A 23,965-nucleotide genomic window follows, 5' to 3' on the forward strand; every position below is an offset into this window, starting at 1 on the left:
CAAAATGGTGACTTATCCAGAGAGTAGCTAAGTAACTTGATTTAGCATATTACGTAACTCAGGAGGAGAGGGTGAAGAGTCTAGTGTGGCCCTAGTCAGAAATTGAACACTTCCAATAAATAGCTACTATAGTTTGAGGAATTTTATAGAACACAGTGTTTGTAAAAGAAGAGCAAAGGAAGTTGTGTACCATTCCCGGAACTAAAGACGAAATACCAAAAAATTTTAGAAAAGACATCCATCATACAGGGAGATCTTGAAATATCTTCTTAAGCGAAGCATCTTCCTTCCCTTGCAAAATTTGACTTCACCCAGTCAGGTTTGCCCCATCACCGCTGTTGAATGCCAGAGATGTTAAACAGCTGAATCTCCCTAAATAGGTGTTCCTCCTTGCCTTTATGTATGTCTGTTCCCCTTTATCTGTAAAAAGCTGCTTTGGAAGGGAATTCTTTATGAGAAATAGGAAGAACGTAGATGGGGCAACTCACCTTCAGCCACTTTTAACCCCTGTGCTGCTTTCCAATAGGTCCTTGTTTCTTTTCAAACAAACAGCTGTCATGTGTGCTGGGTGACTGTAGCTTTTCAGAGCTAAGGGCAATCTGTTACCCGTCATAAGGGCCCTGACAAAGATCTCCACTCTCTCGGAAATCAACAAGGTATCCCCCTCATCTGCTTCTCAAAGCCAGCTCCAAGTACTAAATAGGGGCTTTGGGAGCAGATCATTTTGACAAAGGCAAGCAATGGATTACTAGAGTTTTAAGTCACACTGTGGAAATCAGAAACAATTCTCACTGGACCAGATAATTGTGGATAACCTCACCAGATGGGGCACGTAGACATTTTGGGAGCAACTAGTTGCTGTCCTATCCTAGTTGAGAAAGCTTTTAAAGCAAATGATCACCAGTATCTACACGTGGCTTGTAAATCTTTCTTCTTCAACTCCAACTTTACTTATAAAGACAACAGTCCCCTAAATTGAGCCATTTGTTGCTCATATCCCAAAACACTCTGATCATGAAGTTGCTGAGACCAGAGAATAGGAAGGTGAAGAGGTGGGAGCTGCTCACTCCTGAAGGACGTGCAATCTGGAGTGGGGTTTAAGACAGTCCACCACAGTCTTCAGTTCCTCGAGTACCTGTTCACCGGCCATTCGCATTGAAGTCTACCCTGTCGCACAGGGAGCCCTTCCACAGACTTCCACGCCCCTCAACAGGAAAACCTCTTTTCTGAAGGTCCCACTCGACCATTCGTACCAGGAAAGACCCTGGTCGCACATGTGAGAAGTTGAACTCAAACATTATTTTTATATAATAATTTTTATATAATAAAAAATTATTAGCTTATATCACTAAAAAATTCAGATACAGTTGCACCCAGGTGTTCAAATGATGACACCAGAACCTTAGATATATTCGTCTGTTAACTCTGCTTTCTTCTACCTTAGAATCATTCTCAAGCCATCTCTTCCCCAAAAAGGCCAACACTAGCTCTGAGTCTACACTTCTCTTCCTAATAACTCCGCCACAAAGAAGGCACCTTTCCTCATGGTTATGTGTGGCCTGGGCCTGGGCCTGGGCCTGAGCCTGACTCTCATGGGTCTGAATTAGGTCACCTGCCTAAAGGAAAACTGAAGTGCTGTCACCAGAAGAAAGGGGCTTGGATGCTGGGCAGGCAGAAGAACAGTGTACTATAGGAATAAGAATAGCTCTCCATAGCATTCAGTGTTAGTACAGTCAGACCGTGTACTGCAGGAACTGGTTCATATGCTGATGGACTGTCACTTTCAGAAGGAATCTTTTCTCTGTCTCCTCCTTCCTTGCCAAGGTATATAGCCTTTTGACTTGACAAGAAGACCAGTGCTGAACCTCTGATGTGCTTTTTGTGCCCAAGGTTAGCAAGCAGCTATCTCATTCTCCCCATATACTTTTAAAAGCATCATTGCTTTTATTTAGCGTGCTGTGAAGACGCTCATTCAGCAAGGGGTTGCTTGACTTTAAATAGCTCTCCAAATGATGGTCTCACTGTGCAAGCACCAAAAGGCAATCGCTTGCCAGAGATAATTCTAGCTCTATGGAAACTTAAGATCCTTTTTTAACAAGATGATTTCTCCACAATGCATTGTCCCTGGCAGTCGTTACCATGCTCCTATCTTCTCCAGAGGGAGATCCAGTCAGTTTCCTTTGACACCTTGCATCCCTGTCTCGTCCTCCAGTGGCCAGCTCCCCTGTGGGTACCTGAAGCATGAGACTCAAGCACTATCCTGGAGACTGGCTGGTTGAGGGCACAAGAATGACTTGAAAAGGTTCATACTAAACTTTTTGCAAGAATGATGGAATACTAAAGCATAACTCCTTCCAAGAAGAAGACCAGTAAACAAATAGAGTTCTCTTTTTTCCTTTTTTTTTTTTTTTTTTTTTTTTTGAGACGGAGTCTCGCTCTGTCTCCCAGGCTGGAGTGCAGTGGCGCTATCTCGGCTCACTGCAACCTCCACCTCCCAGGTTCAAGTGATTCTCCTGCCTCAGCCTCCTGAGTAGCTGGGACTAGAGGCGCCCGCCACCACGCCCAGCTAATTTTTGTATTTTTAGTAGAGACAGTGTTTCACTATGTTGGCCAGAATGGTCTCAAACTCCTGACCTCGTGATCCACCCCTCTCAGCCTCCCGAAGTGCTGGGATTACAGGTGTGAGCCACTGCGCCAGGCCTAGAGTTATCTTTTATCCTTTAGGATTATTACTTTGTTGGGGTATATCAGGAAGATATACCTAAAACGGCTATTTTTTTCCAAGTCTGTAGGGGCTGATGACAGTTGAGAAGAAAGTATAAGTCAACTGAGGTTATTCAAAAATAAGAAAGATAGAAATAACAAATAAATAATTAGATGAATAAGCAAAAGAAACAAAACTACAATTCAAACTGCAAGAAAGCTGGGCGCAGTGGCTCATACCTATGATCCTACCACTTAGGGAGGCTGAGGCGGGTGGATTACTTGAGCCCAGGAGTTTGGTATCAGCCTGGCCAACATAGCAAGACCCCATCTCTACAAAAAATATAAAAATCAGCCGGGCGTGGTGGCACACGCCTGTAGTCCCAGCTACTCAGGAGGCTGAGGTGGAAGGATTACCTGAGCCTGGGGAGGTCAAGGCTTCTTCAGTGAGCCATGATAGCGACACTGCACTCCAGCCTTGGTAAAAGAGTGAGGCCGTGTCTCACACACACACACATACACATACACACACACACACACACACACACACAAAACAAACTGCAAGGAAAAGTAGGAATGTGCTATCAGTAGAAAAGGGGAGTGAAGGATTGAAAACAAATGGATGAAGTATTAATATAAACATGAGAATGAGTGTAATGAATGGCGAGATCTATTTTTGTAGATTGCTAAATGAAAATAAGGAAACGTTTGAAAATAGGATTTTTAAAAATCTTGCAGGAAGATAGACTATTACGTTCTCTAAAAACAGATTTAAAAATAAAAAATAATGAAATGGCAGGAAACAGCACTGGAAAGGAAGCGGGGGAGAGGGAGTTTAAAAAAAAAAAGAAAAAATTACAAGAGATCACAAGTATTTCCCAAAATGAATCCAGATATTATCAGACATAGAGTGGTGCTCAGAGTCTTAGAGCATTATGCTGTATGATTCAGGTAGATGATGGTTTGGGGGAGAATTACTGTTAGTTTGAAAGACTCTGCTGGATCCTATCTAAAGGAAGGAGGAGATGTAGGTTACTCTGAACCCTTTGTCTATCCACAGAATTTTTAGAGGATAGTGAATCCCATTCTGGGGGAAAAAAATCCAGCTTATGCCCTGTAAAGCAAAGGACTTCAGTAGCTTCCTGCTGGAACTCAAGGAACATAAGGTTTAACCACTGCATCTTACTGGGTTTTAGAAGAAGAGGAAAATCAGAGCCACACGGGTTGTCACTAAAAGTCTCCCCTCTTTTTTTTGAGACGGAGTCTCGCTCTTGTTGCCCAGGCTGGAGTGCAATAGTGCAGTCTCAGCTCACTGCAACCTCTGCCTCCTGGGTTCAAGCAATTCTCCTGTAACTGGAATTACAGGCGCTAGCCACCAGGCCCATCTAATTTTTGTATTTTTAGTAGAGACGGGGTTTCACCACATTGGCCAAGCTGGCCTCGAACTCCTGACCTCAGGTGATCCACCCACCTAGGCCTGCCAGAGTGCTGGGATTACAAGCATGAGCCACCACGCCCGGCCTAAAAGTCTCCCCTCTGTTTTACACCTATGGCCATCAGCTGCCACCTGAAGCTTAAGAATGTAGACGTGGGCCCTGCATGGCATCTCTTTAGAAACAGGCCTCCAGGCTCCACGTCTCTCCAGGTTAAGAACCCCTGCATTAAGGCAAGGGGTATTATGAGGAGTCCTAGTATACGGATAACTACACTCTCATTGTCAGAAGAGTTAGCCACCATCGGTAACTTGGTGAGCATCTTTCTGCTTTTTCCTCAGTGAATTCATATGCAATTTATGTTATTAAACTTAAATGAACACTTCTAAATTACCAAGGACGATATCTTAGAGATTTTCATGCCCATACATACAGGCCCATCTCATTCTTCACAATGGAAACGTGGTATACTCATTAATTTCACCACTGCGACACTGATAGTTTAATTGTTTGTAATTTTTTTGCTCTTCGTATAGAGACAGATCTGTAGTGAATTTGTGTGTGGGTGTGAGTGTGTATCTGCATATAAATCTTTGTGTAAATATACAAATATTTCTTTAGGATGGATCTTTAGAGATGAACGTGCTGGTTCAAAAGGTATTTTCATTTTTAATTTTGATAGCTACTGCTCGATTGCTTTGCAAGTAGGTTTCACCACTGTACACTTCATCAATCTGAGGGTGTTTATAGTCTATATGTAGTCATTGTAAGTAAACAAAAATGTTCAACAAAATGAAAAATATCAGTTTTGTCTGATGAATGAAAATGACCCCATTTTTATCATTTTAATTTGCATTTTCCTAATTACTAGTTAGAGTGATGATCTTTATATTTCTTTCTTTTTTTTTTTTTTTTGCTAATTGCTTATTTATTTCCCTTCTTTTTTTTTTTCTGTTGAGCTGCTTGATACTTTCTTTTTAACTGTTTATATATTCCACTTATTCTTTGTTAGGTGTGTTGCAAATATTTTATCCCAGGTTTTCACTTGTCTTTTAACTTTGTAATTTATGGTGCATGCAGAAGTTTTCAGTTGATATGACATAAATGTGTCTGAGGTTTATCTTTTTAGTCATGACTTCTGGGTTACATGTCTTCCTAAATAGAGCCTTTCTGAGATTAGACAGTATTATACATAGGATTTCATGTAATGTCTTCTAATACTTTTTATAATTCTGTGGATTGCTTAATATTCAATTAATCAAGAACATTTTTAGGTACCTATTGGAGTAAAAAAGAAAGAGGAATTCAAGGATTAGCGTAGTGTCTGAGGGTAGGGAAAGCATGATAGACGAAAAACGGGGCATCTCTCTTAGGCTTCTAAGCCTTTTTAACTGTTTACAATTAACAATCTTTAAGAACTTAATTCAGTTTTTCCTTCATTGAGCAAATGTATTAAGTGCCTACGTGGCGCCAGCAAGTGTGCCAGGCTCTGGGAATACGACAGTAGGGATGGGTAGCGAATTAGATGAGCCTCAAGGAGCTTAATGAGACAGTTGTCTGAGATGATTGCTGAAGGAATTGAGGGCTATATGAAGAAGTAAGAGAGAAGGTTAGAGATCTCCAGGCAGAGGAAATGAATGTGGTGAAAGGTCTATAAGCCATGTTAGGGAGTTGTGACTTTACTCAGAAGGCAATGGAGACCAAGTAAAGGAAGCATTTTAGCCAGAGAAGTGATATGATCAGATTTGGTTTCTATAAGGTTACTCTGGCTAACATGTAAAGAATGGATAGTTGGGGCAAGACTGGAACCTGGGAAAACACACTGTTGTTAGGAATTTGTCAAAAGAGGACCATGGTGGCCTGATGGGTAGTTTTGGGGAAAGAGAAAGAAAGACTGATTCAAGAGAGGTGTGAGATGAAGAAAAGCAGCTGATGCTTGATTAGGTGGAGAAAAAAGGAAGAGACGAGGAGTCAAGGATAACATTCAGGTTTCTACTTTGAGAAGCTGAGTGGGGTGGATGGTGGAACCATTCATTGAAATAGGAAGTTGAACAGCAGCGTGTTTGGAGGAGAAGATCACATACAGACATGTTAAATCATATTATACATGTTAAGCTTTAGATGCCCGTGCAATATCCAAGCCAGATATCTTGAAGGCAGTTGGTGGCTTTGCATTTCAGGAGAATGACCAGCCTGGAGTTGAGGGCTGAAGGAATTGAGGGCTATATGAAGAAGTAAGAGAGAAGGTTAGAGATCTCCAGGCAGAGGAAATGAATGTGGTAAAAGGTCTATAAGCCATGTTAAGGAGTTGTGACTTTACTCAGAAGGCAATGGAGACCAAGTAAAGGAAGCATTTTAATGAGTAGCATTGAAATGATGTGAACATGAGGTCCGAAGTCACCAGGAGAGCACTAAGGTAGACAACCAAGAATGTGTGGAAAACCTAGCATGATCCCAATCCAGAAATGAATGCATATTTCAGTTTGTTTCATGCATATTACAGAATATGACAGAAAAGAATAACAAAAGTTACACCTGTATACTTCTAAAATTCTGAATTGCACAAATAAAATATTACATGGGAATTTCTAACTCAGACTTGAAACTTGGAGGTTGAGGCGTGGGGGGAAGTACCAAATACTGTGGGGAAGGACAGTGGGTATCAATGATCATTTGAGTAAAAAAGAAAAGTCGTGATTTTTTATCCAGTCTATAAACCAAGATTTTGAAAAACAAATAAAAATATCCATAGCTCCTTGAAAGAAGAAAGTGAGAGTATTGACAAGCAGCGTAAACCCAGCACAGAAGGTAACCTAGGAAAAGACCTTTAGTTAAGAGTTTTAATAATCCAACAAAATGTATATTGTTTAAATTTGCCAGAAAAAAAAAAATCAAGAGTGATGTAAAGAAGAATAGGAAATAGGACAGGATAGAGACCTTGAAGCGGGACCAGGGATTGGCAAACTGTGGCCTCTGAGCCAAAGCCTGATTTTCTTAATAGTTTTATTGGAACACGTTCATGCCCATTCATTGACATATTGAAGGCAGAGTTGAACAGTTGCCATAGAGACTATATGGCCCACAAAGCTGAATGTATTTACTCTTTTGCTCTACAAAATAACTTTGCCAGCCACTGTAAAAGACCAGTGAAAATGCACAAAGAAAGACAAGAGCATGTTTAAAAATAATGGACAGAAAAGCTAACGAGAGCAATAATATTACGGACTGAGCGGAGGAAAGCATAAACAGTATGATCTAGTTTACATCAGAATACCACGTAGATTGCAAAGCCTGAACGGAAGAAAGACAGGCTCTTAACTGATCACTGCAGTTATTATTCAGCAGGTTTTGAGCATTTCTGATTTATGTAGATTTTTATGATTAATGCTATTAGATATGGCTTCTATACCAATATAAATTTAAACCAACCTAATACTCCTGAAACTCAAATGGAATCTCAATGATTTTTGAAAAGCTATTCCACAAAGACAATTTTACTACACTATACATTTGGGCAAGTGGGTAATCAACTTAGTTATACTAGATAGCCTTAGCTGCTGTATAAATACAGACCAAAAAATGAAAAATGTTTTCTCAAGTTATAGGAAGCCAGATTCATAACCATCCGTCACTTGCTTGGGCAAGTTACTGATAAACTCTGCAGAAAAATAACAAACAGGGTGTCCCTGCACCTTGGCTGTTGAAAATGAGATTCTTTCTCTGATTGATGTTAGCAGAGAGGCTTGTAAAAATGCATTTCCAACTGATTAGTTCAGAAAGTGTCAATCTCATGCAGTTTTATGACCTGCAGACTACATGCCAGATGTACATTTGCTTTTTATAAACTAACAAAGATGAATGACTAAATTTGAGCATTCCTCTTTGGCAACTGTACCATCTATTGCCTAAGGGAAGTCACTGTGGGAGCATTATGGCGGGGAAGAAGAGGGTAAGGAGCACGTAACCCTTAATTTACCAGATTAATGGAGATAAAATATAATATTTGGAAATACTTTTCCTATTGAGTCTTTCCTACTTTTGTTGAAGAATGACTACAAGGGAAAACCTGCAAGAATATCAGATATTTGTGTTGTTACTCTCCCAAGCATATGCACCCATTCTAAATCCATCAAGTAAGAACTAAAGGTACCATATCATAAAACACATTTGAAAGATTCCCCATAAACATCAGCATATAACTATGATTGGGATGCAAAGGTTGAAGTTTTTAAAATTTTTTCATTTGTTTGTTATTTTGGGTTTTTGTTATTTTTTTTTTTTTTTGAAACAGGTTCTCTCCCTGTCACCCAGGCTGGAGCACAGCGGTGGGATCATCCTTCACTGCAGCCTCGAACTCCTGGGCTCAAGTGGTCCTCCCACCCCAGCCTCCCAAATAGCTGGGACTTCAGGTGCACACCACCGTACCTGGCTAAGTTTTCTAACTTTTTGTAGAGATAGGGTCTCGCTATGTTACCCAGGCCTGTCTTGAATTACTGGGCTCAAGTGATCCTCCCATCTCGGCCTCCCAAAGTGCTGGGATTACAGACGTGAGCCACTGTGCCTAGCTAATTGTTTTTTTGAAGCCAGAAATGATATGGGAGCAGTAGATCTACAGTCTACTACTTCAGAAGTCCAAGTCTTAACAACTATGCTTCTATTTCTTTTAGAGAGAGGGAGGAAAAATGTTTTACATTATTATTATATATCCTCATGAAAAATAAGCCAATAGCGTACTGTTGTCTTTCTTCCACTAGAAATATTGAGAAATATTTATGCATTTTTCATCTTCATGCCCTTTTGCCTAGGAAAGTAATATTTTGATAAATGTATATGAAATTTCCAAATTCAGTTTCATTTGATTTTCTTTTTTTTTTTTTTTTTTGCTGTGAGTTGGAGTCTTGCTCTGTCACCCAGACTGAAGTGTAGTGGTGCGATCTCGGCTCACTGCAACCTCCGCCTCCTGGGTTCAAGCAATTCTCCTGCCTCAGCCTCCCAAGTAGCTGGGATTATAGGCACCCACCACCATGCCCCTCTAATTTTTTTGTATTTTTAGTAGAGATGGGGTTTCACCATGTTGGCCAGGCTGGTCTCGAATTCCTGACCTCAGGTGATCCACCCGCCTCAGCCTCCCAAAGTGCTGGGATTACAGGTGTGAGCTACTACGCCCGGCTTGATTATCTTAAAACATGATTTTAGTTTTTTCCAGAGAAATAAACATGCAGTTTCAAATGATTAACAACTCATTGTCTTAGAAATATAACAGACATGAAAATATATATACTATCAGGAAAACTTGTGTCATCAGATCTGCTTATCAGAAATCCTGACCCACACATGTTCATGTGTATGGAAATTGTGGTTACAAAAAACTTAAACTATTAGTGTGAAAAGAGTCCAACTTCATAAATTTAACTCAGGTATTCACTTATTAAGCCTTTCCCCACTCCCCCCAACTTAGTGAAGAGATTTTTAGTTACTGTCTCTGATAAGCTAGGTCTCTGTCAGTTTCAGGTGACAGAAAATTTAATTCAAACAGACTTAAGGAAAAAGGGAATGCCTTCATTTTTATAACTAAAAAGCCCAGGAGGTCAAGTACAGCTTCTGGCAAAAACCTCAAAGGTTTTTGTGTCTGTGTCTGACCTGTTAGTTTTTCCTCCAGCCCTTGCTCTGCTTGCCTGGGGATGGCTCCATTCCCAGCGGCTTCTATAACAGCAGCAAGGTGACTGCAGCAATCCCAGCCACACAGCCTCACAGATCAAGCCTGGTTGAGGGGTAAGAATCTCTTTTTAGATTGTTCCTGAAATTCACTCTTGTTAGACATGTTAGGTCACCTGAACATTTCTGAACCAAACACGAAGTGAAGGTTATGCACATGGCCTGAGAGGTGGGGAAGGCCAGATACGCAAACAAAAAGTTTCATCTCTTGCCCAGAGAAAGGGAAATGGGTCTAGGAAAGAACAGTGTCCACTACATGTCTTTTTCAGGTGGCCAAAATGACGTGCTGAGCCAGGCCTCCTCACGTCCTGTTTCTTACCTTACCTGTGTTGTTGCTGACCTGCCTTTTAGAGTGGGCAATTTAATTCAACTTTGTCTGTTTTCTTTTATCTCAGTTTGCTGTCAAATCATGAAGGGGCAAGCTAATATTCTATTAATAAGAATAGCCTAACGTAAATCAATGGCTAGGATAGTTTTTAAAAAAAAAAAAAAAGATATTTTTTAATTGTGTAAATAAAACATAATGGTCGTCTAGATATTTTCAGCTGAGCTTGCTATCAGAGTCATACCCACACTTGATACTTCAGTTGGAAGATTTTAAAACTATTTTGTCAGTTCTCCTAAGATTAAAGTCTTCAGAAACTGATACTTTTATTAATCAATACCAATAAATGTAATTACCAAGGAGATAAAAATTCATGTTTTCAGCTGGGCTCAGTGGCTGAGCCTATAATCCCAGCACTTTGAGAGGCCTAGGCAGGTGGATCACTTGAGGTCTGGAGTTCGAGACCAGCCTGGCCAAAATGGTAAGACCCCGTCTCTAGTAAAAATACAAAAATTAGCCAGGCATGGTGGCAGGTGCCTGTAGTTCCAGCTACTCAGGAGGCTGAGGCAGGAGAATCACTTGAACCAGTTAGGCAGAGGTTGCAGTGAGCTGAGATCATGCCACTGCTCTCCAGGCTGGGTGACAGAGGAAGACTCAGTCAAAAAAAAAAAAAAAATTCATGTTTTTCAACTGGTCAGTAAAGCCTGACCTTAAAGGATAATGTTATCAAATGATCATAACTTGAAACACTCAACTGCTAATGGATGGTTATAGCTTTTAAACAGAATACTTACATGGGCCATTGAGTGTAGTTTCCTTTTGATGTTCCTGGAGAAAGCACTGGCAAATTCTTCTCATCCATTATTCTCTTTATGTCATCAATACTATAGGTCAGTTTTTCATGATGGATTTCTTATTATTTCTAATATTATGGCCGATTTACATTTACCACATTTTAATTAATACCTCCATTTTAGTTGGTGTATTCTAGGAGTCCAGGCTCTTGTTTAAAATTTGGGAAATGCCTGATTTTATCTGGAACACACTTAACCTTCCTCAGAAGAGCTATTTGTTGTTGTTGTTGTTGTTTGTTGTTGTTGTTGAGACAGAGTTGTGCTCTGTTGCCCAGGCTGGAGTACAGTGGTGCGATCTGGGCTCACTACAGCCTCCACCTCCTGGGTTCAAGTGATTCTCCTGCTTCAGCCTCCTGAGTAGCTGGGACTACAGGCACCTGCCACCACACCTGGCTAATTTTAGAGATGGGATTTCACCATGTTGGCCAGGCTGGTCTCGAGCTCCTGACCTCAGGTGATATGCCTGCCTCAGCCTCCCAAAGTGCTGGGATTACAGGTGTGAGCCACTACACCGGCCAGAAGAGCTATTTTATTGAAAGGTGGTTGGGTAGTCTCATTCATTTTATATTGATTTGTGTTTGCTACACTTCATAAACTTCACTTTCTGACCCTCTCCCAAATTTTAGAGCTTCATCCTACATAGATTCCTGTTTACCATACACACTAACTCCTAGTGCATTGTCTCTAAAATATAGGATATTTGAGTAGCTTTACTTATAACTAATCCATATGCCTTCATACTACTACTAATAGATTGTTCTAATCACTAATTTTTTATTTCTTACTCAGAACAAACATTATATGATTCTTTTCAGCCATCTCTAATCCAAATATTTACTCTCCGTGAACACAGATGCAAGTAGATTTATATGTCACGTAATGATGGGGATACGTTCTGAGATAGGTGTTGTCAGGCAATTTCATCATGGTGGGAGCATCGTGGTGTGCACTCACGCAAATCCAGATGACACAGCCTACTACACTCCTAGGCTACTCATCTGTATAGCATGTTACTCTGCTGAATACTGAGGCAGTTGTAACACGGTGGTATTTGTGTATCTAAACATAGAAAAGGTACCATAAAAATACAGCATTATTATCTATGGGACCACCCTTTTATATGCAGTCTGTCATTATGTGGCGTATGACTGTGTTGTATTTCTGTTTCTTCTGGTTTCAAAAAGTATGCCTCGTAGAAATTACTATCAGATAGTCAGTGGAAAATGACTTGATGTGAAAAAAAAACAGTCAAGAAACAAAACTGATTCTACATTATGGCATCAAAAGGAGAATTCCCTTACTGGGGAACATTTCTCTCTACAGATGGACTCATTGACTGCATGGATCCCGACTGCTGCCTACAGAGTTCCTGCCAGAATCAGCCGTATTGTCGGGGCCTGCCGGATCCTCAGGACATCATCAGCCAAAGCCTTCAGTCGCCTTCTCAGCAAGCTGCCAAATCCTTTTATGATCGAGTCAGTTTTCTTATAGGATCTGATAGCACCCATGTTATACCTGGAGAAAGTCCTTTCAATAAGAGGTTAATGCTTCTTTTCTGTATGTAGATTTGTAATGATGTTATCAACAGTTACATACTTTATGTGAAATACTCATGACTGTGAGCTTGAGGAAACTGCTGTTTTTTAAATACAGTTTTTCCTCTTTCTGCAAAGTCCTCACCAAACTTTGCATTTCAAGCATTTTTAACACAGTTCACATACTTTGTGAATTTCAGTGCCTGAGACATAACAGGACATTACATTAAAGAGTCAGTAAATCTTCATTTAACTAGTTGATTTTGTTGGCATAGTTGGAAATGTTTCAAAAGAAGCAATGAAAAGACCCCAAAAGGCAAAACAGAAGTGCCCTTTTTTTTTTTAAGCTGAGCTCACTAAATGATATAAATTATGAATTAATGTAATGGAACTGCTGACGGCATGGCAGTAAGATTGCATAAGCTGTTTGACTGGTGCTTTACAGAGCAGTAATGACCTGAAAATAAACCAGTAAGTGAAAGCAGGTGTCTTGTGTCTCACTGAGCAAAAGAAGATGATTTACAGCAGAACTCCTGGGTCTGCAGTAATTTAACAGCATTAATGCAGTTATAGCCAGCAGTTGATTAAAAGTTGTTGTACAAAAATGTTCCTTATTGCTCCCTTAAATCTTATACTTCTTGGTCCCTGAAGATTTACTGATTGCCTCAGAATTAATTGGAAAGTCTACTTTTCTTCATGTGAGCACCATGTATATGACTTATGAAAAAAGCCCAGAGTTTATCATTTTAAAAATTCATCTCTAAATTATTGGTCTTGATAACACTCCAAAAAAACAGATTGCCACAAATTAAAACCCAGGATAAACAGAAGGCATTTAAAGAATATGAATTACACTGAATTAAAAGGGACATTGTCTTGGGAGTATTTCAGGTCTGGTTTTTGTGAATAACGATTGATTGCGTAGAATAGTGTTATTTTATCCTTAGGTTGAATTATCTATAAATCATGATAATGTTGGCCTGAAAAGACAGATGTTCATTCTCATTCTTCTACTTCTCCAACAGCCTTGCATCTGTCATCAGAGGCCAAGTACTGACTGCTGATGGAACTCCACTTATTGGAGTAAATGTCTCGTTTTTCCATTACCCAGAATATGGATATACTATTACCCGCCAGGATGGAATGTGAGTTAGTCCCACCACACTGTCTCTGAAGGATTTGAAATACAAAAACTAGATCTTCCTGTACCACTGTCATGTTTGATTGTCCTTTTTAATGTGGAAATGCAGCAACTTTTAGACTCTAGAAACTTGTGACAGTACATATAGGCAGAGATTTAAAGTCATATATGCACATACTTCTTCAACAGTTGATTTTATTTTCTAAGGCATGGTGATAGTACTGTAGTTTTGTGGGAGAATGCTCTTTATCTCAGCAGATGCATGTTGAAATCTTTAGGGATAATATTTTATAAAGTCTATAACTTGAGCTCACATGGTTCTGAAACAAGAGTCCATGGAAAGCAAATTTGAAAAAAAAAAGTTGGTGAACTTGGTGAATACACATGGGGCATATGAGTATTTATTGTATAACTCTGGGAATATTCCTATAGATCTGAAACTATTTCATATAAAATTTGGGAGAAAAAGTTGATTTTCCTTATAAAGCATATTAACTTAAGGAGAGGTGTGTTGGTAGTTCTGTGGGATCCAGACAATTCACTAAGCAGACTTTGTTTTTTCTTAGGTTTGACTTGGTGGCAAATGGTGGGGCCTCTCTCACTTTGGTGTTTGAACGATCCCCATTCCTCACTCAGTATCATACTGTGTGGATTCCATGGAATGTCTTTTATGTGATGGATACCCTAGTCATGAAGAAAGAAGAGAATGACATTCCCAGCTGTGATCTGAGTGGATTTGTGAGGCCAAATCCCATCATTGTGTCATCACCTTTATCCACCTTTTTCAGATCTTCTCCTGAAGACAGTCCCATCATTCCCGAAACACAGGTAAAATATTCTCACAGGCAGTACTTGTAACTACAAGATCTTCAGATCATGTTTTGCCAGAGAATCTTAAAAATAGGTTATAGAGGCCAGGCACAGTGGCTCACACCTGTAATCCCAGCGCTTTGGGAGGCCGAGGCAGGCAGATCATGAGGTCAGGAGTTCAAGATCAGCTTGGCCACCATAATAAAACCCCATCTCTACTAAAAATACAAAAAAAAAATTAGCCAGGCATGGTGATGAGCGCCTGTAGTCCCAGCTACTTGGGAGGCTGAGGCAGGAGAATTGCTTGAACCAGGGAGGCAGACCTTGCAGTAAGCTGAGATCACACTACTGCACTCCAGCCTGGGCGACACAGTGAGACCCTGTCTCAAAAAAAAAAAAAAAAAAAAAAAAAAAACATGGATTATAGAATTCCAGTGTTATCTTTAAGTAATTCTATAGAATGAATTATAGTGTGTGTGTGTGTCCTAGAGTAGCTATTGTTATAGTAGGATATCTAGTTCTTTCTTTCTTTTTTTTTTTTTTGGAGATGGAGTCTCGCTCTGTCACCCAGGCTGGAGTGCAGTGGCGCAATCTCAGCTTACTGCCAGCTCCGCCTCCTGGGTTCATGCCATTGTCCTGCCTCAGCCTCCCATGTAGCTGGGACTACAAGCGCCCACCACCAGCACAGCTAATCTTTGTATTTTTAGTAGAGATGGGATTTCACCCTGTTAGCCAGGATGGTCTCGATCTCCTGACCTCGTGATCCGCCCACCTCCCAAAGTGCTGGGATTACAGGCGTGAGCCACCGCGCCTGGCTTATCTAGTTATTTCTCAAAGATCTACTCAAACAAAATACTTTTTCTTCAGGATATATCTTACATATTTATTAGTAATAGTGAAATGAAAATATAGCTTCAACTCAATCACTAATAATGTCTTTGCTTGTTTATTTATTTGTTGAAAAAAAACTTTAGTGTCTAAATGTACCTGACAGCTTGACTGACATCGTACCAAGTGCTACTGACACCACTCACTATTGCACATGGCTATTAGTCTCAATAACTTACTGTTTAATTATTGTTGTAAGTAAAAAGTGTTTTGGAAAAGGTAGTTTTGACAGAAAATATTCATTAATATAACTTGCTAAGGAATAGCCATGCGTTCCCCATTCGTTACGTCTACTGAAACATCTGAGGATTGTGTTCCATCCCACATGTTTCCAGTTAGAAGTGACTTTCAGATCTTACAAGCAGGACATTAGGTATAATAATAATGGACTTTGCCAGGCGGCATGGCTCACTACTATAATTCTAGCACTTTGGGAGGCCAAGGCAGGAGGATGGATTGAGCCCAAGAATTTGAGACCAACCTGGGCAACATGACAAAACCATGTGTCTATAAAATATACAAAAAGTTAGCCAGGTATGATGACATGCACCTGTAGTCCCAGCTACTCAGGAGGCAGAGGTGGGAGGATCACTTCAGCCCAGGGAGGTCAAGGCTGCATGAACCATGAGTCCCACTGCACTCCAGCCTGGGCGCCAGGAGTGAGACCATGTTTCAAAAATACGTGTATAATAATAATAGACTGTATTCGTAAAGAGGTAAGGAAAAATCTGAGGTCATTAAAATACACTAGCACATAGCAGCTTTGTCATATTCACTCTCCAGATATTTATTGAACACCTGTTCTGTACCAGGTGCTGTTATGTGGGAACAAAGCAGTAAACCACTCAGAGGAGGTACCTGCTCTCACTGAGCTTCCCAACTCATGAGTGGGGAGAGGCAGTCAGCAGAAATACATCAGGTTGCGATGAGACTTACCAAAAAATAATAAAGCAGGGGACAGTGGATAGAGGTATGATCTTATGTAGTAGAGTTTGAGAAAATCTCTTCAATAAGGTGACATTTCAGCACAAACTTTAAGCAAGTAAAAGAACAAGCCCTGAAAATAGAAGGGGATTTTTGGCTTGTTCAAGGAGTGGCAAAAAGGACAGACGGCATGGCTGGAGTGAAGGCAGCAGTCAATAAATCACAAGCCATTGAAGACCATGGCAAAAATAACTCTCCAAGAATTGGAAGCCACTGAAGATGTCTAAGCAGAGCGGTAACACTCACTGATTTCCTCCTTTAAGGAACTTCTGTGCTGAGAGTATTCTATATTGGGCAAGGGTGGAAACAAGGAGACCAGTTAGGAAGCAACTTCAGTTGTCCACAGGAGAAATTTTGGTGACTTGGACAAAAGTCTTTGAGGGTAGAAGTAGACATGGAAGAGTAGAGTCCAGGAAAGAGGTTGAAACTAAAGAGGTAAATTTGGGAGTCATTTGCATGTAAATATAAAGCACTGGGGGAGATCATCTAGGGAGGGAGTACAGATAGAGACTACAAGAGGTGAGCCAGAAAGGTCTAGGATAACAAAAAAACAAAAAGGCTCACAGGCAAAGATGTTGCAGTAGCAACACCTCAGGGATTCATTGTGAAATGGTCAAGCCAACTTTGAGCTAAAACTTTAAGAAGTTCATTGTAACCTCAATCAATGTAATACTTCCTCCCCAGGCCCATCTTGCAAGAACTCTAGACTTCAGTCAGTCCTAAAATAGACTTTACCTAGAGTCAGTATCTGTCTGTAGGTGTCAAATTTTTAGCAAACTAGGACATTAAAATGGGTTTCGGATAGTCAACAATTCCATGAATACATGGAGTCTTTTCTCCATTCATTCATGCAGTAGGCAAATATTTCGTAAAAATGTACTCAGAGCCTACTGTGTACAAGGTACTTTACTAGGATAAAAAGAAGAATAAGACATGCATCCTGCCATTCTAAATACGATAAAGATTTTAATGAAAAATCATACAAGTTCAAAGGAGAGGTCAATTCCTGAGTAAGCCAAAGAAAGAATGACTGAGGAGTTTGGTCTTAAACAAGGATTAGGCTAGAGGGAGGAAAGCATGTTTCAGATTGAAGGTGTGTAAGCAACAGTGGAGTGGCAAAAACAAGTCATGTTGTGGAGGGGATAATGGGGACGGAGACAGAAGATGACCCCAGGACCAGTTTATAAATGGCCCTGAGGCGCAATCCAGTGGAGACCTTGAATTCTTTAGGTGATGTGGAACCCAGGCCCCAGTGGAGTTTTTTCAGCATTTCTCTAAAGTTAACTCAAGTGGCAAAACGCACTTGATAGAAGTGCAGAAGATATTGAGAGAAGAGAGAAATGAGTGAACAGGCTCTTCTTGTGAAGTGTATATCCATGCATATCCAGGGCTCAGATGGAGAGGGCCTTGCAGTCACAATGGTAGTGGAAATGAGGAAGAGGGAACACATTAGACAGGGACTGGAAGATAGAATTGGCAGGACGTGGTTCCTAACCGAATGTTGAACAGGATCAGGAATAGGATTTACAGCTCACGCAGCTGGCAAAAGTCGTCCCGATGGTTTATTTTCCCACTTTCGCTGGATTTACCTTTCCTTCTAATGCTCAATAACATGGTCAGGTTAAATTACATCAGAGAAACACATGCTTTAATGAACAGAATTACAGATACTAAAATCCAGTATAACACATGATATTTTGAAATAGAGAGGCAGCTTCTGGAAGGTCACAGGAAATGCATATAATAGTCATAAGAGAGTCCCTTACTCATGGAAGACCTATCAAATGGGTGGGAAATTATTTTGAAAATAAGAGGAAGCAAGTGATGGGCTTTAGGGTCAAATCACATATTATCAGGACCATTCTGGAGTCACCGAATCTATTTTTCGAACTAACTGATTGATATTTCACTGATGATGGGAGAACAATGAGTTATCTTTAAACCTTTCACCCTAACAACCTACAGTCTTACAAAAGTACCCTCAGCCTTAAATTTAATGGTTTCCCCAGGTCTACACAGTTTCTATATGTTTGTAAACTATTTTGCTTAAGACCGTTTTGTGGCTGAATTCAGTCAGCATGTTTGAAGGAAAACTCCAATGGTAATAAATTTGTGTATCTACATTAGAAATGCCTCTTACTCTACATTAGAAATGCCTCTTACTCTGCGTTAGAAATGCCTCTTACTCTACTGTACCGCATCGCATCCATCTTCATGCCAACACCGACTGACAGGCCAGAATGGAAGTTTCCTTCGTCCATTCATTTGTGCTACTTCCAACTGTGTGATTGTTTATATTGAAGCTGACAGCTCCACCCTCAGTACAAGGGGTCTTGGAGGGTTTTACTGAAGTTATTAAAGTCTGGAGATGGCAGATACACATCATCTTTAACTGTTCTATGTGGAGGTGTTGGGGAAAGGGGAAGCATTGCTGAACACTGGATCAGTATTCTAAGATCTTTCCAACATGAAAAGGCAGCCATTTCTGTCTGAATAATGAATCTTGATAAGGCAATATGAGGAAGCCTTTGAGAGTACTGTTTAATTCTTCGTGGAGAAAGTAGTGAATTCCTGGTGCACGTTCTTGAACACAGATAGCCTTGCACTTACAGCATATGTGGAAAGCCCAGGAAGAGCTGTTCTTACTCATCAAACTAACAGGAGCTTGGTAAAGAGAATCTGAACTCTTTAGAAAAATTGTATATGGCGCATGAAGTACATTTTTCAAAATAAGTAATGTTTTGGCGTAATGTATTTTGCATTTGTTAATATAAATGTTGTCGGCATTCACGGAGCTAGTCACACTGGAAATCTGTGGGGTTAAGAGTATAATCTTTTTTTAATTTGTAAAGGAGATAATTCTTATGCACATAATTATATTCATTTTTACAGTCCAGTTTCAAATAAAAAAGTGTGAATTGATAGGTTCTGTGTGCATTTGATAACATACTAGTTTCTCTCTAGGAGAAATTTTATGGAGCTTTAAAATATTATCTAATTTACCATCATATCAAAAACCCATGGTAAGTTGGAGCTCAATCTTTAATTATGACAAGGTGCTATTATTACATTACCTCTCAACATGGATATGGAATTTGCTACACTTTAACCCAAATGATTGAGTCTTTTTTGTTATCCTTACTGTCTTTATAGACTGTGACCAGCCAGCTGATGAGGCTATAGTATTGGTTTAGTCCCTAAATGAGCCAGCTGGCACAGGCCAGATCTTTGGCCTAGACTGCATCCCTGTTCCAAGCTAACCATCTTACAAATGTCTGCTCTAATTCTCCAGGGTGATGGGGTGAAAGATGGGTTAGTGAGAATCCACTGTGACTACTACACTAACGAGTCAGTGCATGTCAGCCTGATGGAGCAGTCACAGTGCTTCCCGTGTGAAGAGTAGCACCCGAGGTATGATTAACTCAGAATAAATGACAAGAGGCTTTTAGGAAGAGACATTTGGGCTGGCAGCAGAGTTATTTTTAATTATTGAATAAGGTAACAGCTCAAATGCATATTTGTGAATAGTGATTCTTTTGTGTCTTACTTTAGTTGTCCGAAAGCAACTAAAATAAGCACATTGTCTTTAAGAGTAACTACACTAAGACACAAAGAGTCACTATTCACAAATATAGTGAATATATACTACATAAATATATTTTCTCTAATAGTCATACCTGATCACAGTTTGAAACTTCTGCTTTATTCAAACTTAGGTACTCCACGAGGAAACTACAATTCCAGGAACAGATTTGAAACTCTCCTACCTGAGTTCCAGAGCTGCAGGGTATAAGTCAGTTCTCAAGATCACCATGACCCAGTCTATTATTCCATTTAATTTAATGAAGGTTCATCTTATGGTAGCTGTAGTAGGAAGACTCTTCCAAAAGTGGTTTCCTGCCTCACCAAACTTGGCCTATACTTTCATATGGGATAAAACAGATGCATATAATCAGAAGGTCTATGGTCTATCTGAAGCTGTAGGTAAGTTCCATATAAATCTTTGCTGCAATGAAGTTTTTCTCAAAGCCAGAACTATCATAAATTAATCGTAACCTAGGGAAGTCAGTGGATAAACAGAATATAAAGAGAATAAGGTTGTCCTAGGGATATTATACCTCGGCTAGTTTAGATCTACGATGGGAAAAGGAACGTACTCCATGTGGCAAGAAGAAAATATCAGTCTTTCCTGGCTGAAATTATGTTGTTGAGGAATGCTCTGAGTGACATTTCAGCTTGTCACATCCTTTTTCCCCCATGTTTCTTTCCTTATTGTGTCCCTTTCTTTTTTCATTTTCTTCTCTTTATAATTTTACCTCCCTGGATTTCCTTATTTGTTTTCATGTCTGTATCTAACACTAATATATTTTCATATATTAATTTCGTATATTATTCATATATTATAATATTTCATATTATATAATATAATTTCATATATTTCATAATATATTTCATATATTAATATCTATGTTGATATTAAACAGGATAGCAGACATTTGTGTCCATGAATTACATTAGCTGTTTTCACTAGAAAGGCCAGTTCATTCAGTGAAAGGACAGTCAAACCAGTTGTTTTATTGAATGACTGGACAATGCAATCAAAGTGTGATGTGTTGAGACACAGAGAGAAAGAGATTAGGTATATAGTATAGCTTCAAGCTCAGAACATCAAAAACTAAAGAATGATATGTTTTTGTTTTAATTAGTTTTTACCTTAAAATAGAACATTGTACTCTGAAATTAATAGGTAATTTGGATTTGAATTAGTTCAAATCAATCCAGTAGTTGCCACTTCTCCTTTCATTCTTTCTAAATTTTAAAATCCCTGTTTCATTGTGAACCCTGGAAAGTTTTTCATCTGTGATTTATTCATATTACTGCTAGTTTGTTTATTTCTGATAGTAATATGTCACCATAATGTCATAATCTGGCTAGTTTTTTTGTTCCATTGAACCTTACTTATTTATCATAAATATTTTCCATAATTTAACACTCCTGAAAACTAAGGAGTTCTAATTATTCAGATGGCAAACATTATTTTTAGTTGTTATCTAATTGCTATTTGAGACTGATCTAATTACTTAACCAGCTGCCCAATCTGGACTTTATTTTGTGCTGTGAACCCCTCATGAAGGGGCGGTATGGGGAAGAAAAACACTCATTTTCTGTTAAATCAGTAGAAAATAATATTTGGAGATCATTTTTTAAAAATCCTGTATATGGTCAGCTCTTCTTAAATTAAAAAATAAACTGCTCACAAATAAGTGGAAATACAGTCTCAGAACACAGATGTGAAAACAGCAGTTTTGGCCGGGCGCAGTGGCTCATGCCTGTAATCCCAGCACTTTGGGAGGCCGAGACGGGCGGATCACTAGGTCAGGAGATCGAGACCATCCTGGCTAACACGGTGAAACCCCGTCTCTACTAAAAATACAAAAAAAAAAAAAAAAGAAAACAGCAGTTTTTTCCAAGTAAGAAAATACATTGCATTTCCCCCAGTAGTTGGAAAGCTGAGCTGTGCTTTGTTTGGATTCCAGTGTCAGTTGGATATGAGTATGAGTCGTGTTTGGACCTGACTCTGTGGGAAAAGAGGACTGCCATTCTGCAGGGCTATGAATTGGATGCATCCAACATGGGTGGCTGGACATTAGATAAACATCACGTGCTGGATGTACAGAACGGTGAGCTCTTGTTCATAGACAGCTGACATCGTAATGTATTGTTCATAGATAGCTAATGTCACCCACTTTCCAACTCACGATATCGTAGCGACATTTTATCCTATCCATGCTGTAGGATTAGAAATGGCAGAAAAAGGCCGGGCGCGGTGGCTCAAGCCTGTAATCCCAGCACTTTGGGAAGCCGAGACGGGTGGATCACGAGGTCAGGAGATCAAGACCATCCTGGCTAACACGGTGAAACCCCGTCTCTACTAAAAATACAAAAAAAAAACTAGCCGGGCGAGGTGGCGGGCGCCTGTAGTCCCAGCTACTCCGGAGGCTGAGGCAGGAGAATGGCGTGAACCCGGGAGGCGGAGCTTGCAGTGAGCTGAGATCCGGCCACTGCACTCCAGCCTGGGCGACAGAGCGAGACTCCGTCTCAAAAAAAAAAAAAAAAAAAAAAAAAAAAGAAATGGCAGAAAAAGAATAAAGGTGAATTTTTAAAGATTATAAAAGCCTAAAGTGGGAACTATATACCACTTTCTTAATAGACTTTAAAATGTTCATGTATTCATCGCCGAAACGATCTTCCCATCAGAACGTGAAAGACTGACTTTGGTGTTGCAATGAAGGATCTCTGAGTGGGAGTCATCTGCACAGATTCAGCTAGCGTGTCTCGTTCCACAGTGAATCAGTGAGTGTGAGCCAAAGTACTTAGAAAGGTTTACCAAAAATGGAGGGAGGGGAATTTGTTTTTAAAATAAAGAAAAAAAAATCATGTGACCTCACCAAAATATTTTTAGTAGATTTTAATTCTTGGGTAATTATTCTGATTATCTAGATTTTCTTTTTTCGGTTCTTCTTAGACTATTAGGGAAATAAAACATTCTGCACTCAAATGGGGTCACATATATTGTTACTTGACTTGATGAATATTAGGGGAAAAATGAGTAATCTGAGAAAAAAGCAAGAAGCAAAAGTGTTCCTAGGAGTAGACCTGATAATGTGCTAGCAAATATACTCTGAAGAAACGTGTCAGATGCCACAAACCAAAAGAGGAATATTTGCAAAATATGACCAGCCTAATCTCATCAAGAATATTATTTATATGAAACACAATTCTGTTGTCTAGACGATGTTTCCAACATTTTGCCCACATACTAGCTGCATCTCAGACAACTTAAAGGGTGCTTTGCCAGAAAAGCAAGACCTTAAGTTAGTCTGTTATACTTTGGCCTCCCATCCTAAACCATATCATACTAGTACTCTACTTTTACTGATAGCCAGAGAAAAAAGTCACAATCTCAGCAAAATAATCTAGCTCTTGACTTTGCAGAGGTTTTTGGAAGGTTCAGAATGTTGACTTGACAGTGTAGTACAATTAAATGTTTATAGTTAATGGTCACTTTTTCAGATTAATGTTGCTTCAATGTTCATTCCTCCTTAAAACAATTTTTTGTGGGTGTTGGAGAGTGTGCATTTTAACCTTCCAAATATATGCAGTCTAAACTAGTTTTCAGACCAGTGCTTGAAAATGCTCTTGCTGGACCGGATACAGTGGCTTATGCCTGTAATCTCAGCACTTTGGGAGGCCAAAGCAGGTGGATCACTTGATGTCAGGAGTTTGAGACCAGCCTGGGCAACATGATAAAACCCTGTCTCTACAAAATATACAAAAATTAGCCATTTATGGTGTTGCACACCTGTCGTCCCAGCAACTCAGGAGGCTGTGGTGGGAAAATCACTGGAACCTAGGAGGCGGAGGTTCCAGTGAGCTAAGATCGTGCCACTGTACTCCAGCCTGAGTGACAGAGTGAGACTCTGTCTCAAAAAACAAAAAAAAGGAAGAAAATGCTGGTGCCTTCCCTCCAGGAAATAATAGTCTGAGAAAATCAGTAGTAAGGAAAAACAAACAAA

At 39.7% G+C, this 23,965-nt stretch overlaps 1 protein-coding gene across 1 annotated transcript in view; it reads left to right on the forward strand.

Moving 5' to 3' along the window:
- Positions 1-23,965, forward strand: part of TENM3 (teneurin transmembrane protein 3) — a 117,574-nt gene that overhangs the window by 37,235 nt on the left and 56,374 nt on the right. The window contains exons 4-8 of the mRNA XM_033215751.1: positions 12,354-12,570; positions 13,591-13,710; positions 14,273-14,534; positions 20,105-20,372; positions 21,926-22,069. Coding sequence (XP_033071642.1) covers positions 12,354-12,570; positions 13,591-13,710; positions 14,273-14,534; positions 20,105-20,372; positions 21,926-22,069 — 1,011 coding nt within the window. The remainder of the gene's footprint in view (positions 1-12,353; positions 12,571-13,590; positions 13,711-14,272; positions 14,535-20,104; positions 20,373-21,925; positions 22,070-23,965) is intronic.

The sequence above is a fragment of the Trachypithecus francoisi genome, unplaced genomic scaffold (assembly GCF_009764315.1).
Source record: "Trachypithecus francoisi isolate TF-2019V2 unplaced genomic scaffold, Tfra_2.0 Lachesis_group1, whole genome shotgun sequence".
Lineage (NCBI taxonomy): Eukaryota > Metazoa > Chordata > Mammalia > Primates > Cercopithecidae > Trachypithecus > Trachypithecus francoisi.